This window comes from Euprymna scolopes, chromosome 39 (assembly GCF_053919585.1).
Source record: "Euprymna scolopes isolate OS-2025 chromosome 39, ASM5391958v1, whole genome shotgun sequence".
Classification (NCBI taxonomy): Eukaryota; Metazoa; Mollusca; class Cephalopoda; order Sepiida; family Sepiolidae; genus Euprymna; species Euprymna scolopes.
In genome coordinates this window covers 29,637,053-29,657,406 of record NC_136520.1, presented here as the reverse complement: position 1 = coordinate 29,657,406, position 20,354 = coordinate 29,637,053, and the positions used below count along the sequence as shown (strand labels likewise).

At 32.2% G+C, this 20,354-nt stretch overlaps 1 protein-coding gene across 15 annotated transcripts in view; it reads right to left on the bottom strand.

Annotated features, from left to right (window-relative positions):
• The window catches only part of LOC145263693 (5'-AMP-activated protein kinase subunit gamma-1-like), an 812,476-nt gene that overhangs the window by 99,500 nt on the left and 692,622 nt on the right, over positions 1-20,354 (bottom strand). For all 15 annotated transcript variants that reach the window (XM_080120636.1, XM_080120635.1, XM_080120622.1 and 12 more), the window contains one exon: positions 1,892-1,977. In XM_080120636.1, coding sequence (XP_079976762.1) covers positions 1,892-1,977 — 86 coding nt within the window. The remainder of the gene's footprint in view (positions 1-1,891; positions 1,978-20,354) is intronic.

Below are 20,354 nucleotides of genomic sequence, written 5' to 3'. Positions count from 1 at the left end.
AAAGGAGATAACTTTAAATAAAAAAAAAAAATGGTACTTGTGCAGAATAGTTATATTTTTAACCAACGGATTTCAGGTGAAAACATTATTATGTACTTATGTATCATGTCGAAATTAGCATAGATTCCAAAAAAATACAAAAAAAAAAAAAAAAAAAAATATGATCCACTAAAAAAATAATTACAAATAAAAATGAAATTTACTGCTTTATCGAATTTTATGTGTTTTAATGTTGAAGAGTTTGCAAGATCCAGGGCAGGTAACTGCAATTGATAATTTTGTCCTGCCATAATTAAAACCACAATGTCCAAACACAATTTGAGGCCAATTTTTGTTAAAAATACACTGAGCACATTTACAGGATAATTTCTTGTAATTTTTGTAATTTATACTCATTTCAACATGACCTGCAAGTACGTAATAGCATTTTCATGTTGGTTTAAAATATCATTCTACACAAGCACCAATAAAAATGCCACTTAAATAGTTAAAATAAATATCATTACACTTATTATCATTGGTTCAAGACAAAGATTGAGCATTTGCAATCTGTGCAGTAAATGTACAAAAATGCAGGTTTACATCAGAAGACTTCAACCTCTGCTCACCACAGCATTCAACATGTTTTTCTGGAGTTTGTGACCTCGCAGCCCCCACAACTCTTATCAAGAAAAGTTTCAAATTAAGGGGAGATAACTTTAAATAAAAAGAAACTTACTTTACTTAAATAGTTACAATAAGTATTAATTGCAATTAATTATTTATTCAAACAAATAAAATCTTTCACATGGAAAAAAAATGGAGACTGAAAAGTGTATATATGTGGGAATTAACATTAATTAATTAGCATTAATTTTAAATTCTTGCTGTGACCCTGAGGATCCAAGGAAAGAGACAAATATTGTTCTATACTATAGGCCATTTCATGACATAATCAAGACTCATAATTGAATGCCTGTTTGATTTTCAGAGATTTTGAAAGAAATTTGAATTATATTTAAAAATATAGACAACATTCTGACCCACATCTGAGGATACAAGTTTTGAAAGCTAAATAAATGAAAATATGTATTGGTTTTTAAATTTTTGAGATGAGGACTGATTATTCGTATTCTTTGAACTACAGTTCTCATCTTGAGTGTCATTTTCACAACGTTTTGATCGATATAACTTCCGCCGTTCTTCAGGTTTATCGTGTTGAACTTTGGAATCTTTCTGCTGAACTTGAAAATCTGCATGAATTTGGAACAGAACCCTTTATTTAATCCATGGGAGTATCATGCTCTCATTCTGTAAGCCATGACTGGGTAGAAGTCCTAAGTAATTTGCAATTGTATTTTGAGTGTTGTCCACACTGAGGATTGAACCATGAACCTCCAGAGAAGTGTAACCTGCAACTAAATTTTACCAAGTACTTTATCCACTACGACACAAGTCTTGCGGATTTCAACAAGATACACTTGAAGGTTGGAGGGTAGATTGACCGAAACATTGTGAAAATAACAGAATAAAAGAACAGCAGTTGAAGAATCTGAATAATACATTATTGGATCAAAACATTTGTCTTTTTTATTGTACATAAATATATAATACATTAAAATAAATTTTATATTTATTTCAACTGAATTATAAATTTATACTCCAAATGAAAATATTTCTTTGAATACTTGAGATGAGAAATCCTATTTCATTTAGTAAAACAAAACATGGCAGGTTAATAGATAAAAAAGAGCTTTTCTTTTAGATGTTCTTCTCAATTTAATATTTGTCAATAGACATCTAGTCAGATTTGTCGCCTGTGCTCTGGAAGGATTGGGTAGTATAGGACAACATGAGAAAAACACTAACTTCAAAAATAAAATAAAAGAAATAAATGAAAGCATTTTCTTACCTTTGTATAAACTGGGTAAGGGTGGTCTGACTGAGGGGGTCCTGATGAACGTCTCGGTTCAAAATTATATCCCCGTAATGGGGAAACTAAAAGAATAAAAAAAAAAAAAAAAAAAAAAAAAGAAATGAAAACATTTTTCCAAATTATAGATGCAACACGAATTTTCAAATTTTAATTTCCATGTTTTCCTTACAAAATCAGTCATCCTGAGGAAGTCTTTGAATAAAGATAAAACATTGAATACAAAGAAAAAAAATTCAGCTTTTCATACGCAGATAAGAATAATAAAAAAAAAAAATATTCATCATAACATTGTTTAGAGTTCCACACAATATCGAGCATTTTAAGAGAATCAATAACAGGATGTCAATTAAATGCAAAGTTCTGTCTGGGTTATTTAACACCATTGTGAGAGGTTACTAAAAGAATTCTGCTTAATTCTCTTTTTCTTCATGGCTTTTGTGTTGGTCACATGATAGAAGTTACAACTGAAAAGTTCAGTAACTTTGGACTGGGGTTCAAATCGTGCAACTTTTTTTTTTTTTTTTTTTTTTTTTTTTTTACAAAGGCATCACCACATTATCAAGGCCAAGAGGCCACTCAAGGATAAGGGTTAAAGAGTGTACAGTAGAAATTGGTCAATATAGTAATCATTAGTAATGAAAATTTGGTAAATTTAATAACTTATATGGAACGGCTCATTAAGAACTTATTTACTTTAGACTTGAACACAACCATATTGTAGTCAGCCGGAAAGCAGGAAAACGGAAGACAATTCCACAGGCGTGCAGTTCTAAGAAAGAAGCTTTGTTCATGGAATCTACGTTTAGGTTTAGGCACAGATAAAGAGTGGGGGAAATTATTGATAGTGTTTACAGCTAGACGAGTGTTTCTTGTGAAAGTTTGGCGAGGGGGGACCATAGATTGAAGCTCAGTTGAACACTTTCCATGAAAATAACGATACATCAGAGACAAACTCGCAACATCTCTTCTGTGAGATAGAGGTTGCAAGGAGGAGAAAAGGACATCTCCTACGAGGCTACGAAGTCTATTTTGAACTCTATCAAGGCAGGACAAGTCCTTTCTAGCAGCTTCTGCCCAGATGTGGCAACAGTATTCCATCCTTGGACGTACCTGGCTCTTATATATATATATATATATATATATATAACTAGTAGAAGAATCATCCTCCACATTTATAATTCCTGAAAAAGGATGAAACCTGTGGATAAAATTTATATATATAATATACATCTATATTTTTATAAAGTAATAGGGTTCGTGTGTTTCTGTCTGTGTGTACAGCTCTCCACCATCAACGAAATATAAAGGAGGTAAGAGGGTAGATCTCTCCTGGTAGAGAAACATTAGAACCCATTTTAGGATGTTTCTGTTATAAGAGACATAAGAATCTTTGCCTAATTTCTTTATATACTATTCTACAAACAACCCCCATATCGAATGACTTATGCTCATTTGCATATCACATTATATTAAATCTCTTTAACTAATTACCTCGACCTTATTATATATTGGAAATATTCTAATCATTTCAACTGTACTATTTACAAAATCTATTTAACATTTAATCTATCTTCTATCTTCTATCTATCTATATCTATCTTCTATCTATCTATATATCTATAAAAACAGAGATGTGTGTGTGCCACAGACGATTTCTGATTGGTTAATCCAATAATCACATCTCCTAAAAAACAATAGTTTCTACGCTCTTACCTTTACCATAAAATATTATGGCTTTATTTATTGTCCATCTTGGAAAGGTTTAATTTTTTAATAACTTGTTATTTACAAATTAAAAAAATACGAAACTATTATACGAAACTAAACTACACGAAATACGCGCACACACGCACACACACACGTTCACTACCGTCACGTTGTTATGGCAACCAAACCCGCTGACTTCTTTTTCTCATTTCACTCGTGGTCTTAAATTCATTTCGGGTTTGTATTACTGTACACATAGATTCAAATAAGTTGCCAAAAAACAAATATATAACAAATAAATGTTATCAAAGGCAAATTTTTCGTGTTTTTATTCAATTTAACATGTTTATTCAGCTCGAAAAGCATACAGTGTTTACCGATGTATTGGAAAATTCAAGATGGCGGCCGATTCTCTCTTTAACACGGTAAGTTTGGAAAAAGGTGTAATAAATAAAAAACCGGTTAAAATACTGTTAAAAACTCGCTCAATATATGTTACCGTGACATCGGTTGACATATATTCGGCGGGTTTTTAATAGTATTTTGTATAGTTTTTTATTTATAACACCTTTTCCCAAACTTACGGTGTTAAAGAATGTGTGAGACGCCATCTTGAATTTTCCAACACATCGGTAAACACTGTATTCTTTTCGAGCTGAATAAACATGTTAAATTGAATAAAAACACGAAAAATATATCCAGTTTTTATCGGTTTTTTACCTTCTCTGCAGAAGTACAAAAAAAAAACAAACAAAAAAAAAACGGAAGGTACTTTTACAGAATGTTAAACTAACCCTAACCGATGTTTTATGTTTAGTTTAGGAAAAGTCAGAAGAAATAAAAGTCATTATTGCATGAAATATACGTATTTAGTTGAAGTATTGTTTATGTCAATTCTTTCGAAGAAATTTAGCAAGAATACCTGTAAACCAGGAAATCGGTAAAATGTCATCATGGATGAATACTTGTTTATTATAATTTCTACCCTTGACAAAAACTTAGCCATAACAAAAGAGATTTATTGTTCAGATTGTTTTTGAGATTGATTTCTAAAAAGATATTTTATAAATAAAATCGACTTTAAAATTAAAGACTTAAATTACAATAATTGAATTTAAACATTCTTATTTCAATATTTGGCACATAACACCTGCAAAAATGATCACAATGTCAGGATTTCATTTTATTTCAGAATCGATGGCAAATACTAATATTTAACATTAGTTTATCATTTAAGCCGATAAAAAGCCCTTTTTTTCCGAGTCATAAAAGGATTTGGAGTTTCCTAATCAACCTTTCGGGTGCAGTTGCACGCTCTCAAAATAACTAAAGTGTTGGCTTTAAAAAAATTGGTTCATTAAAACTAAACAGGTTTAGTTTTAATAAAAAAAAATTTTTTTAAAAAAATCGCTTTGGTAATTAGATATGTCGTATGGTTATCCCTAATCGCTGAATAAAACCGCTAACGAGTTGAATGATTACGACATAAAATTAAACTCGGGTTCCTGAAACGGAAACTTCGTTTGTTTTTGTTTTTTTCTTATCAATATATTTACATTGTTATTTTGTTTTCATTTTCAATCATTCGAACAGTTTTCTTTTTCAAGTAATCCAAGTTACAAAATTCCCACTGTTTACTATGCTAAAATCACAATGACTAATGTATACCTATTAACCCTTATCCTTGAGTGGCCTCTGGGCCTTGATAAGTGGTGACACCCATGTAAAAAAAAAAAAAAAAAAAAATCACTCGAACAGTTTTCTTTTTATAATGTACAGTTTTAAAAGTTTAAAAACGATATAGTTTTTACTTCAGGAAAATTAATGGGTCAGTTTTTACGATGTGCCCTGTTAAAATACTGTTAAAAACTCGCTCAATATATGTTACCGTGACATAGGTTGACATATATTCGGCGGGTTTTTAATAGTATTTTGTATAGTTTTTTATTTATAACACCTTTTCCCAAACTTACGGTGTTAAAGAGGGTGTGAGACGCCATCTTGAATTTTCCAACACATCGGTAAACACTGTATGTTTTTCGAGCTGAATAAATATATTACATTGAATAAAAACACAAAAAAGATATTCAGTTAGGTAGAAAAGTAACTTATCTTGCCTTTGATAACATTTATTTATATATTTGTTTTTGACTATTTTTTTGAATCTATGTGTACAGTAATCTTGCCAGGATGCGGAGGAAAATGAATGAAGGGGGAGGGGAATAAAATAAAAACATTTTGGAAACAGAGTAAGTTTGAAAGAATTGCTTTGCACAGAAAGAAATTAATGAAAAAATAAAATTAAATTTCTTTTCTTTCTTGATATTTTTTTAGTTTTTTATGAAAAAGGAAGTCAAAATTAAGACTATAAAAAACAATTTTTATTAAGAGCGAACCTCAGTCGTCAGGTCTGTAAAAAAAAAGACGTGGAATAATAAATGTTTTCTAATACAAATTGTTTTTACTTATGTGTTCATTTGTCTCTTTGAAGTTCGTTTGTTTAATATATCGGTTTGCAATATAATTTTGTCATTCTGTCAGACTCAAATTTTAAATCTATATATCTATAAAAGTGAAAGTGTGTGTGTGTGTGTGTGTGTGTGTGTGTGTGTACATTTCCCTACGAAATAACTCTGTCAATTTTTAGTCTACAGACTCGAAATTTGATATACAGGGTACTGAGATTTGGAAAAATCTATGTGATCGGTTTTTAGCCAGAAATTTGGCGATTAAGGGGTCAAAGTTCAACGATTTGAGCTTTGAGAACTCTACCAAACTTCTCCGACAATTTTGGGTCTACACACTTTAAATTTTAGATATAGCTTCCGTGGACATGGATCTAACTTAATAACTTGATTTGAGCCCAAAACAATAAATTTTCAGGGGTCATAATAGGGGTCAAAGTTTAAAAAATTACCCCCTTTTTTTTTGCTCAGCATACACCTCCAAACACCCGGGCAACGCCGGGCACCCATGCTAGTAATATATATTATATATATAATATATATTATATATATATAATATATATTATATAATTATATATATATATTATATACATTATATATATTATATACATTATATATATATTATATATATATTATATACATTATATATATATTATATATATATTATATACATATTATATAATTATATATACATTATATACATTATATATATATTATCTATATATTATATACATTATATAATTATATATATATTATATACATTATATATATATTATCCATATATTATATACATATTATATATATATATATATATTATATACATTATATATATATTATCCATATATTATATACATATATATATATATATTATATACATTATATATATATATTATATACATTATATATATATATTATATACATTATATATATATATTATATACATTATATATATATATTATATACATTATATATATATTTATGTATTATATATATATATATATATATATATATATATATATATATATATATATATACACACACACAGACACTTTTTATTTTACATACACACGCACTATTTTTTATTTTTATTTTTGAAAAACATGTCTTTTTAGGAATCATCAAAGACATTTTACAATTCCGGTTATATTTAAAAGCAAGTTCATATTTACTGATTTACATGGGAAAAATTTTGAAAAATAGATATGCAAAAATTTATGATGTAAATGGAATCTCCATTTGTTTGTTTTATTCATGTGTCATGTCACTTCATCTTGGTATCCTCCTTCTTTTTATGTACACTAGCAGATCATCTGGCATTGCCCAATCATAAAATACGCATAAATATTATACTTTAATTCATACAAAAACTGAGACGTGCATATCGTTTTTTCTAAACAGTTCACTTCTAGTAAGTAAAAAAAAAAAAAAAAAAAAAATTCTAGCTGAGATCGAAACCAAAACTTAAAGATAGTAAGTCAAGTACAATAACCACTAGGCCAGCTTGACATATTTAAAAAAGTGTTTCAAACCGACTTATTCTTAACATAATTAATCTGTCATTGAACAAGTCAGTCATGCACATTTGTGAAAAAAAATCCGATGACCTCCCCACTCCCACCCACGTACCGATTTTTCAATTTTGACCCCTTAGCAGCCCTTTTTTCTGGATGTAAACATAAAAATTTTTCCACATGACTGAATACTCTATATACCAAATTTAAAATCTGTAGATTAAAAATTTGGTGAGTATATAGGTTGAGAATTGTCATTGTTATAGATATATATAAGTGAACACACACACGAGTTTACATACAAACAATTTCTTCTTTTACTATATTTTGTGCCAAAAACTATAAATTAAAAAATACTTTCATAAATTACAATTTTACATCGACTGTTTTCAAGTTTTTCGTTGGTATTTCATTGCAACCAAATAAACAAAACTGGCAACTCACCAAGAAAACAATCATTTTAATTATATATTTTTGAAAACATGTACTTTTAAAGTTCAGAAAAATCTGTGGAATTTTTAAAAATAAATCTTATAGCACAACATGTTGGGAATTAGATACAGCACGATGCAATGTATGATGTGAAAATTTGCTTTGTAAAATGATGGCTACAAACAATTTTTTTTTTTTTTAATTATAATCTTTCTCAATCTCTCCTGAACACTAGCCCAGTCTAATAATACCTAAGCACACATTTATTTATGAAATTAGACTTTTATAGTTATGGATGGTCCAAATGACCTATGATCCTTCTCCATTGGGTTTAGGGTAAAATGGAGAGGGGGAGTCGATTGTCAAGTTCATCTATTCTCTAAACTAATTTCAGTCACCAAAATACCACATTCACTGTATGATGTTATTTTTATTTAAAAAAGGTATATCTACAAAATGGAAGGTAGATGGAGGACTAGACAACAACCAATAATTGGTTAATAGAAACCTACTGAAATTTATTTTAAGCATCAAAAAGAAGCAAGTCAGTTCGTAGATGGGAAAGGAGTGAAGGGCTATTGTGGGATTAAAAATTTTATTTAAAACAAATTAGATGGGGGTTCATTGGTGCGTGGATGCTATTCGGAGATATGTGCCAGGTTTTTTTTGGGTTTTTTTTATTTAGACGGGGCGGTATCTTTGAGGCTCTTTAATAAATGTTGTTATATGGTAGATATAGATATCTTAAACACAAAAAATATCAATTAGTGTAAAACGGGGTTTCAAACTTTTACACCTGCTTCGGATAGCTCAGAGTGTTGACTGTTGATGAAGTAAGCAAAAAGGAGATTTCAAACTTTAAATGTATGAATTATTGTGGATTGTATATTTACTTCTGTTATCTCTATAGGTTGACAGCGAGATTTGAGAAAACTTGACCGAGATTTGAGAAAAAGAATTAGAGTGAATATCGACAGACAGGTACATATAAGAGCACTTCCTTAAAGCTAATCAAACTTACAGCCAACTAACTCTAACCACCTTGTTTGGTATTATTTTCATATTTACTTGTCTACCCACGAGGGCAGAGCTAGACACAAGGTCCATTTTTAAAGTGGGGAAAATCCAGCTCTCCAAAAAGGGGCTTTCTGAATAGGAACAAAAATAAAAATTGTTTCGCTCATGAAAGATTTCTCCTCCATTGACAGAGGACAGAAAAGATGAAGTGCAGCATCAGAACAGATACTATACTGTGATCTCGCTCGAAGTCCAAGTATTGTTTCGTAATATGTTGAGAGAAGCTTTTCTAGTGAATTTTCACTACCCTAACATTAAGCAATTAGTTTAAAGGCAAATTGTGTAAGAGTGTCCATCTTTTTTTAACAAGATTTTTTAAAGTTAAATGTAATTATCATAATTTAGTTAAGAAATTATTAATTGAACAGAATTAGTACAAAATAATTTTATCACAATATAACGTATTAAAATTATTGGAGTTAAATAAATTTGAAATTTGAATTTTTTAAATTCAGTTATAGATTTACTAAGAATTTTAAAGCCAGTTTAAATGATTTTCTATTTGACAATTTAAATTATTTCAATGGTTGAAGGGTTACAAAGTAATTCATTATGTAATTTTTTTTAGCTTTAAAAGATTAAAATGTCCGACTTGTTTATGAAAAATCAGAAATGCATTATGAATTTAATTTCATAACTGAATTATAAGATTTTTAAAATTACATTTTAATTTAAATATTGCATTTATGATTTTAATAAATATCCAATTAAATTAAAAAAAAATTTAATTAATTTAATGTGTTTGTCAAAAAAAGAAAAAACAAAAAGAGACAGTCAAAAAAGTTGCATTATCATTTTATAAATATAGAAATTAGGGCCATCCGTAATTTAAAATGTATGATTTTCTTGAATAAATGTATTCTAATTATTATTTTATTTGATTTTTTTACAGGTAATCTGTGTTATTTTGTTTTTAGTCCTCACTTTCCATGAGCCATGTTTCTAACAAAGGGGGAAAAATTGCTGTTTCCTGGGTAAGAATTCAAATACTTGGTTGGTTAGTCTTTGACCTTGAATTAATAAACTTTTAGCTCCTTACATAAAATGGTTTCACGCTTTGTCTGGAGCGATTTTCACATATATATATATATATATATATGAGTGCCTGAAAATGTTATAATCCTATGTATGTATTTGTGTATATTTTTATCGATCTATTGCTTTTATCTATTTGGTGTCTATTTTTTTGTTTATTTCTGCGTGCAGTTGATGTCGTCAGAAATAGATAACATCATGAAGTGGACCTTGAGTTTACTTCTGTCTTGTTTCCCTTATTTTGTTCTTTAGTCCTCACATTCCATGAGCGATGTTTCTGACAAAGGGGGAACAATTGCTGTGTTCTGGGTCAGAATCTATTCCATCTAATTTTTTTTATTGTTGGTTAGTTTTTGATTGCTTTTTTGTTTTTGTTATTTTTAACTCCTTACATCAAGTGGCTTCATGCCTTGTCTGGAGCAATTTTCATTAACAAAAATCGTATGATTTGGGTTATACAAATAGCTACGGCAAATAAAAAGGATTTCATCTAGGCCTGGCAATCCTGAGGCACAATATTTGCCCTTAAGGTCGTACGTTAAGGGGATCATCCATAATCTAGAGCCTATTTTTTTTTTTTGCACTTTTTTTGCAGTCATAAAATGTTTTCATCAGTCATTTGTTTCCCTAGTTTTGCACATGAATTACAAAATATCTGATATTTCTCCAACACCTTTATCCTTGATAGAGAGGAGACTAAAACTTGCTATGGTTTCAAATGATCTTAAATAACAGCAAGGGGAGACTTGATTCCAAATATTCCTCATATGTTATATCTCCCCTCTTTGGTTTTGATAAACTAAATTTCACAATGTATATTTGATACTGGAGATATTCATAATCGTACCCTATTTCCAAAAGAGAGGAGATATTTCAGATCATTTGAAAGCATAGCAGCAAGTTTTAAGTTTCTCCTCCATCAAGGTCAGAGGTTTGGGGGAAATATAAACTAAAACTACCCGCTCTCCTGGCAACTCCAAAAAGGATAATTGTCATGATGTTCATATATTGCAATGCAAAGTTACTGCATATAAACACATTTTATTAATTAGGAAAAAAAAAAGGGGGGGGAAGGGAAATATTAACTAGGTTTATGACTATTTTTTAATGAAGAAAGCATTTGCTTTTGTAATATAAGTGATTATAGTTTACATTGGTTGTTTTTTTTTTTATGTGTTAAATGTATAAATGTGCCAATGAGGACATCAAGAAATAGGTTTTTATTATTTAAGTTTATTTCTGTACTGAATTTAAGAGCACATTGTGTTGGACAAAGTGTTTCTTTAATATGCATTTGATGAATCATCTATGAGCACCAATCCATAAAGTGCCGACTGTCAACGTGGTGGTTGTAGGTTCGATCCATGGCTAGGTAAAGGTGCTAGTCTAGCCACACTGATAAATTGTGACACAACGAGACAGTATTGCATGTGGATGACTATATTAAGTACCCTCTTTGAGTTGAGCACTATCGTAAATGTATTTCATTTGCTGCTTATTTAGCAATTAAGCAGAGCTTACTATCTGTTTGTTTGTAAACAAAAAAAAAAAAACTAGCAATGTTAAGCGACGGGCAAGTGTTTATTTAATAGGCATTTGATGAATCATTTACTAGCACCGATCCGTGGTCCTGTGGTTAGAGCTGCCGACTGTCAACGCGATGGTTGTAGGTTTGATCCATGGCTAGAGAAAGGTGCTAATCTAGCTGCACTGAGGAGTTGTGATACAACAAAACAATACTGTATGTGGATGACTATTAGTGGCCTGGCAATGTCACAGGAAAGACCCCCCCCCCCAAAAAAAAATCTGAAGCAAAATTCATTTCAAAACAGCAAAACTAAATCTGGCTTGCCAGGACACTATATATACAAATAATTCTGGTGCACGGAGATCGTTTTCCTAACTAGAGCAGGCAATCAATCGATTTGATTTAAAAATGGGCGATTTCACCGATTTCGATGACAATAAAAATATGGAAGTGTGAAACATTTATTGATCCTCATTCAATCCTGGGCAATGTCGGGTCACCCTGCTATTTTATGTATAAAAACAAGTCAGTCAACTTTGTACCTCTGCCTGACAACATAAGGATGGGCCAAAGTCTTAACTGGGCTTTATTTTTAATTAGTTTGTAACGTTAACCACTGAGAAAACTAAACAAAATATATATAATTTTTATTATTTTTTATGCAATAAACAAGTCCGTTTCTTTAATAGCACATTTGATCAAGTAGATTTTATTTTACAGCAGAAAAACACGTTTTTATGAGAGCGCGTTGAAGTCAGCCATTAAGAAATTTGTTGAACACGCCACGGGGAGATAACTCCAGTTAAAACGCCGACACTCCCTCCCCATCTTTATTACTAGCTTTTCTTCCTAAAAATCGAACCTTTTGCTCGGTATCATAAATTTTTTTCGCTGTAAAATAAAAACTACTTGATGAAATTAAGTGATTTTTTTCCCCGGAAAACTTCATTCCATAACGAATACGTACAATATAACCTTTTATTTGTTTTTCTCGATATTTTCATTTTTTTTAATGCTTTGATTAAACTGTACAAGTACCGTTTTTTCTTTACGAAAGGATATCAAAGCCCAAATGAATCAACCGTCTCGACTTGTTACATTTTTATAAAGATTTTAACGAAGAAACATTTTAAAAAGGGGTTGAAATGTCTCTTCAGAGACTAGAAAATGGCCGAAGTAAACAGCTCGGAAATATTTTCTAATCTTATTATATTTGTTAATTTTACTAAACAAGAAAACTTCGGTATTTCTTTTTGTTTACATCACGTGACCCAAAACAGCGAATGAGAAGGCCCCCAAAAGATCGTCTGCTGAATTCAAATAAACCGCCCAAAATCCACACATCTCAAAAAAAAAAAAAAAAAAAAAAAAAAAAATCTTAAATCTGTTTAAAAATAAATTTTACAAACGTTTCTTTTTTTTTTTGCTGAGACCTTCTGTTTTAAATGAGATAATTTATTTCAAATAAATTCTGAAGATACCAAAATATTCAAATATTACAAAAAAAAAAAAAAAAAAAAAAAATCAGCAAAGTTTGCTTACAATACCCCCCCCCCCCAAAAAAAAAAAAAAAACAGCAAACATTAATCAAAGTGATCGGGGTAAATGTAATAAACTATTTTTAAATTTTTTATTTAAAATAAATTCTGAAACCACAACAATGTCGGATGAGCAAAAGCATCTTTGAAAAAAGCGGATGATACCATGCATACTAACCTAAAACTGCTTTAATGTACGATTCATATGGAAGCATAGTAATGCCCTTTTTTAACCAGGTTTGAGGAGTGAAAATTTTCTGTAGAAGTTAACCTAAATGCCCGATTTTTTCAGGAGATATTAACCTAAATAACCAATAAATATTAACTACCCATGCGGGGTCGCAGAAATACCTGGATTAGGACCCAGGCGCGGGGCGAACCCCCTCGGAGCTAATGGACCCGTAGGTCTTCCCAGGTCATCCGTCTAGGAGAAGGAAAACTCTGAAACTAAACCTAGGGGAGGGAGGCCTCTTCAGTCCTGGACGACAACCTTCCTAGAGCTGGTGACTCAAACAAATCACTGGTTGGCAAACCTAAACTGCTTAAGGAGATAGGCTCTGTCTATCGCCCGGCTTTCATACTCCTTCTTTGCCTATTGGCCAGGCATAGAGGTACTATCACAGGGACAGTGGTTGACCTTGTTTCCTGACTAGGGCAATGAACGCCGCTTCTCCCCACTCCCGCCACATCGCATCCCCCTAAACTGGACACAGTGGGGTGCTTCAGTGCCATATATGTCGGTGCAGTTGGACTGGGCTGGCTTTGCCTAACGGATTGAGGGTACCGGATTGACAGTTCCTGGCTGTTGTTTCCGACTGATAGTACAGGAGCCCTAACTCTTTGGTAGCGCTTAGAGCGGCTGCTCCATCAACAGTTGTAAAATATCGGGATGTTTGTAGTGCCATGTCGCGCATGGAAAGGGACCCTGCACTCATTCCCGGTAGGCTTTCCTGAGGCCACAATCCTGTGGGTGAGGACAGCTGATAGTCTACTTGTATTGCATGTCTGGTATTCTGCACAACTACTTGTCCAGCACCCCCTCACTCACTCACCCTAACTGAAACTTTTAAATAAAATAAAATGAAATGACAGCTCAAGCAAAAGTTACGTTTAAACCAGGACCAAACTCAAAGAAAACCAACCTGCCTCCTCCCTTGAGGCTTGCATTTACTAATATCGGCGGGCTTAGAACTAACTTAGATGATGTTGAGTCATTTCTCCTTGTAAACACCCCGGATATCTTAGCATTAAGTGAAACTAACCTTCACTCCTCCATTCCCTCTAACCACTTTAACATGCCTGGTTATCTCCCACTCTACCGTAAGGACTCGGACAGACATATGCATGGACTTGGAGTCTATATTCATAACACCCTCCCCCTGACTAGAGAAATAAAACTAGAATCAGAGGACCAGGCCTTTATGTGCTTCAGACTAAATATGCAACACAATATTAGCTACTTGTATTTTCTCTACCGCTCTCCCTCAAACCAAGACTGTACCCTAATAAACAAAGTCTCAGACAGCATAGATATAGCACTCTCCCTCGATACTAGCGCACAAATACATGTATTTGGTGACTTCAATGTCCACCACAGTAACTGGCTAGGATTCTCTAATCACACAGACGTAGCTGGTAGCGCAACACATAGCTTCTCTATATCCCATTGCCTATCTCAGTTGGTTACATTTCTGACACGTTTCCCAGACCAGCAAGATCAACATGCCTCACTTCTAGATCTCTTTCTGACAACGGTTCCCAATGACTGTACAACAAATGCCCACAGCCCACTCGGGAATGCTGATCATGCTGTGATAATGGTAGAAATCAGCCTAAATTCTCGCCCTAAAACTGAAGACCCACTACTCAAAACAACGAGGTATTACAAAAAGGCTGATTGGGATATATAGATATTATCGTAATTTTAGCCGTTGGTTGATAAACCAGCAGCAAACAATGATTACCATTATTCATTTTGTGCATGGTTGTCCCCATTTCTGTAAGACATCATTTTGTAACGTTAGAATCCTTTGTGACGTCATAATCCCCTTTAATTTAATCTAAATCAAACAGAATTTTAGTCAATTTATTTAGTCAAATAAAAAAATTACAAAATCTTTATTTAACTTCAGCATTACGCCTTGTTCAATTTTGGGTGAAGGTTCGAATGTCATTCTTTTGAACTTTTGATTACTCTTAGCTTAGCTAAATTCTTTCACCAAAATACTGCATTCACTCTATGGCTTTTAAATCTATTTAAAAGATTCCGAATAATATCAATGAAAGTTTACTTACAAATAAATAAATATACATAATTATGGCAAGTGGGAAGATCTACGACCCCGCCCCCCCCCAAAAAAAACAAGGAAATATAAAGAATCCAAGAAAATGTTGATGGGACAGATTAGTGATGCTCTCCCAACGCTTTTATATGTGTCAGATCGCGAACTATTTTCCGGATCAACTGAAAACAAGCAGGTCAGTTTCTACATAAGAGTAGGAGCTGTGTATGAACAAAAAATTAAAAAAAATTGGAGTGGAATATTATAGAAACTATCCTCTTGGTCATTAACAATTTGTTTCATGTTCGTGCAATGTTTCAAATCAAGTGAAACATCATTATCGACGAATGTATAAGATAATGCTATCATCAGATGTGCAGAGTCAGGGGATTTTGAAAGAGCTGGAGTCGAAAAAATATTAGGATCCAAAGAATCAACAGACATTCTGGAGAATATTGAAAAAATTCAAAATATAGTGACATTATCCATTGGTCGCCTACACCATGAAGTAGAGATTATGTTAACTAGTATAAATTTTGTGAAGGTTACATTATGTACAAGAGTTGTATTCGGGCCTCCTATTTTTAACTAAAAATCTAAAACATTGAAGAGCTATGAAGACAGGAGTAGTATAATTAAAATGAGCAACCCTTTGTGCACCAGAATTAATGTTTTTATGTAGTCAACATCATTCTCAATGCACATTTGCCAGTCTCTTTTGATACCTTGATTGTGAAAGTCATGAGCATACATTGTCACTCTGAAATCGACGAACCCATTTCCTAACTGCTCTTACATCAGCTTTGTAAACGTTCAATGAGCACCGATAAATGTTAATCGGTTTAATTGTTTCTACCTGGAGGAATTCAATGATGCATCTCTGCTTCTGGTGCACATCCATAACAGGGATTACTTTCTTAGAATCTCACACTATGAAATTTTCCCATCACGAATGCATAAATTCAGTCATCATAACAATGCCTTTTGCAGTCTCCTCTGATCTGCTTAAGAGGCATAAAAAATAGGAGGTATTACTTTGGGAACTCCCTCGTACATCTCAGAACAACCTGGCAGCTATTGGAAATAGTGCAGCTAGCGTGATTGGAGGGAGCATTCAAAGGTCAGCTACCTAGACAAAACGCACTAGAAAGTCACATGTCAAAACAAATTACAGAGAAATTACATCACATATTCGGGGGGGGGGGGGATAGAGTTTCTAAAACGATTGCAGCCAGAAAATGACAGAAGCGACATGCGTTTGAAGATGTAGAAAGAATCTGAACAAACGTCACCTTAATATCTGCTGTCTCATCTCTCATTCCTCAAAAAACAAGAAGGAATTAATTTTACCTTTTCTTTTAGTCTCTTCCCCTTGTGAACAAACTTTCTCCAATAAAACCTTTGAAACTGCAACAAATGTCTGTTGTTCTCACTCATGAGTTTTATTCGCATAATAGCCACTAGATAGTGCAACCACACAGGAAACGGCCCACATGGAGGAAGGACGATCAGAGAATGAAGGCCAGTGACCGTGCACATCAGTAAAATAGACTTATTTGATTTGTTTCTTGACCTCTCACTGGCAACTTGGTTAGGGATTTTTATCCTTGGACCCCCAAAATCAACAGAGATTAGACCAATCTTGTAATGATCCAATTTCTGTTGATTTTGTGGTGGGAGTTTCATTCTGTGCAGTTCTAGGAGGTTCACTCTCTCAGACTTTGCCATCTTTCTTTGAGAAGGAGTTAATTTATTGCTAATCGCTTTAGGCGCACTTACTGGGGAATGCTGACAGGTTTGCTCAAGCATTTTTTGCAAGTCAGAGTGCCCCTTCTCGGGAACGCTGACTTCTTAATCCCACTTTCCGACCTTGGTGTCTAAGTTCTTGTAGTGAGAGAGAATTAAAAACCTTCTCACTGGCAAAAGTGCACAAGTGTGTTTGTGTGAAAAGACTATGTGCGAACAGTTGTTTGTTTATAAGAAAAACAAATTTAAGTTTATAGAAGGAAGAACCATGCAAAGGTGTGACGGATAGACTCAAACTGATGCACCTTAAGATATAATTGTGAAACCAGCTATGCTGTTTCACTTTTATTGATCCAATTCATGTGTTTATGTATAACCATACGTATGCATGTTTTTTACACAATATTTTACATGTAGGATGTTGTTACTTGCATCAGGCGGTCAGATAGTATGTTCATGATGCTATATTTTGGGATGTCTTCCCTGTGTCAGGCGTGTGTTCGACTTTCAAATGTGCATGGCAGGTTTTATTGTAGATGGAACAGGTTTACAGAAATTGGAAATTAATTTATTTGTTTCAGATGCATAATTAATATCAAACGCGTGTTGTTATTCGATATTGATTGCAGATTTTTATATAGTAATATTTAGCCTTAATTACTTATCTTTGTATTACTAACTAGTTTTTATTTGATTATTTGATTTGTTTTGTTTTTTCTGTGGTTCTCTTAGGATCGTTGGAGGTTTTCATTTTATTTTTCATTTATATTTATTATTCTTATTATTATTGGCTATTTGTTTAATGTTTAGCATGAAAATGCTATAGTTAGAATAAGAATTTTTTGGAAATTCTAGCCGCCCGAATCGAGCCTTACTACTTAATAGGGCATTCCATAATTATAACAAAATTAAAAAATTTTCATGGATATATATTAAAAAAAAAAAAAAAAAAAAAGAAAAAAAAGAAGAAGCTTTAACAAAGATTTTGTTTACTTATGTATAAAACACATTTGTTACTATTTAGTTTTTAATTTAATTAAACAAAAACAAAATGGAAATAACAGATAAGAAAGAATATAAAAGAGCGAAGATTGCCAATATGTGTAAAATTCTCACAGGATGAGAAAATAAACAACACTCAATGCAAAAGAAATGTCTTTACATTTTTTGTTTTCACCTACTTTTGTTCAATTCAAGCCATAGAATCAAGGTAATATCGGTTTTTGGTCTCAAAGGTTTCCCTCCCAAGCATTAACTTCCCCTTTTTGTTTTTTTTTTCTTTCTGACAGATAAACAAAATTGCTATTTCTAACTTGAGCCTGGCACAACAATGAAATGCTATTTCAAACTGGAGTATAACAGACCAATGAAAATGTTATTTAAAATTAATGAACCAATAAAAAATAAATAAATAACTTCAATGATAATCCAACCCAAAATGTACAAACATTGTTACAATTCAAATCAACATGAATTAAAAAATTTTTTATAAAAGACAGGTTGCAATTACTCGAATTAAATTTTTTTTTTTTTTACTATCATTGTATTTTAAAAATAGAATTTTGAAAAGTTAAATTTTATTACCATGGCATTGTTTACTTATTAAATCAACTGAACCAAATTATAAAATGTTACAGTAATATTTTAATTTTTATTTATAAAATTATTGGATAAAAATAACTTTCAATCTTATGTATGAAGATTTGGTAGCAATTTTAGATCCAGTGTAAATGACTTTCTAATTCAATAGTTTGAAGGCTTCCAAATCTTTTTCAAAAAGAATCAATGTAATTCATCCTTCTCTCTAAGATTAACGAAAGATTGTACAATGTACGACTTGTTTAGGAATAAACCGAATTTAATTCCGTGAAATATGAATGAAAGAAAACAGAAAAGGAAAAAGAACGAAAAAAGAAAGGAAATAAGGAGAAGAAAAAACGAAAGGAAAGAAGAAAGAAAAAAAGGAGAAAAGCAAAAAGGAAGAAAGAAAATAAAATAAAAATGTCATAAAAACAGGAAAAGAAAGAAAAATAGAAAAACAGAGGTAAAGGAAAATAAAGAGAAAAAAAGGATGGACATCAAACAATTTCCATTAATTTAGTTTGTCACACACACACACACACACACACACACACACACACACACACACACACACACACACACACACAGATCCCAGAAAGACCAAAACTGTAACGAAATACAGATAGCAGCCATAAAGGGAATAGCATCGATTCTTAAAAGAGCCCTCGGATATAAATCTAAATCGTAACGGAATCGAGCGTAAGCTCCAGGAGGGAGTCCTAAATCTAAAAAAAAAAAAATGAAACGAACCGTTACATCACCCTTCAATGTATTAAGCAGGATGAGTGAGGTTCTCTTACTATAAAAGAAAAGAAAGAAAAGAGAACTGTCTGCCAGGTTCAACTGCATATATTAACCCAGAAAACCTGGCTAAGTTGGACCGTACATGTGACATTGACAAAACAGCAGTAACAGTAAAGGAAGAACACATGGCCAACAAAACTAGACATGACATGAAATAGACAAACCACAAAAATAATTCAACCGTTAACATTTTTCTGCTTCTTTCGGTGCACAATGTATCAGTAAAAGTTTAAAATATCGTTATTTTATACTAATTGTGTATGTGTGTGTGTGTGTGTGTGTGTGTGTGTGTGTTCGCGCGCGCGTGCTTGCTTCCGATATCATTATATCATGACACGGACCAAAGATGCATTAGAATCGTGAAAGTTATGAACGTGGTCAAATTGTTGTACACCTTGAGATTCCACCGTGATTGGCTAAGTTATCAGCAAAGGAAAATAATCAATATTATCTAGCCTAGGTCCGTCGGGACCCTCTTCCAATAGTTTTCAATATTAGAAATACCTGAGAGCTCATCTTTTAAATTCTTCAACTTAAATTTTATCATAACCTCTGCTTGGTCTCAAGAGACAATGGATACCCTGTGTAAAAATGAATGCATGTGTAATTGTAAAGCAAGGGTTGTGCAATCCCTAACCTCTTCTTCAGTCGGCACTGCCTAATTCCAGTGACAAGAAGTACAGGACGACTAAAAACAATGCTAAGATAAACAGAGTACATGAAATTTTGACGT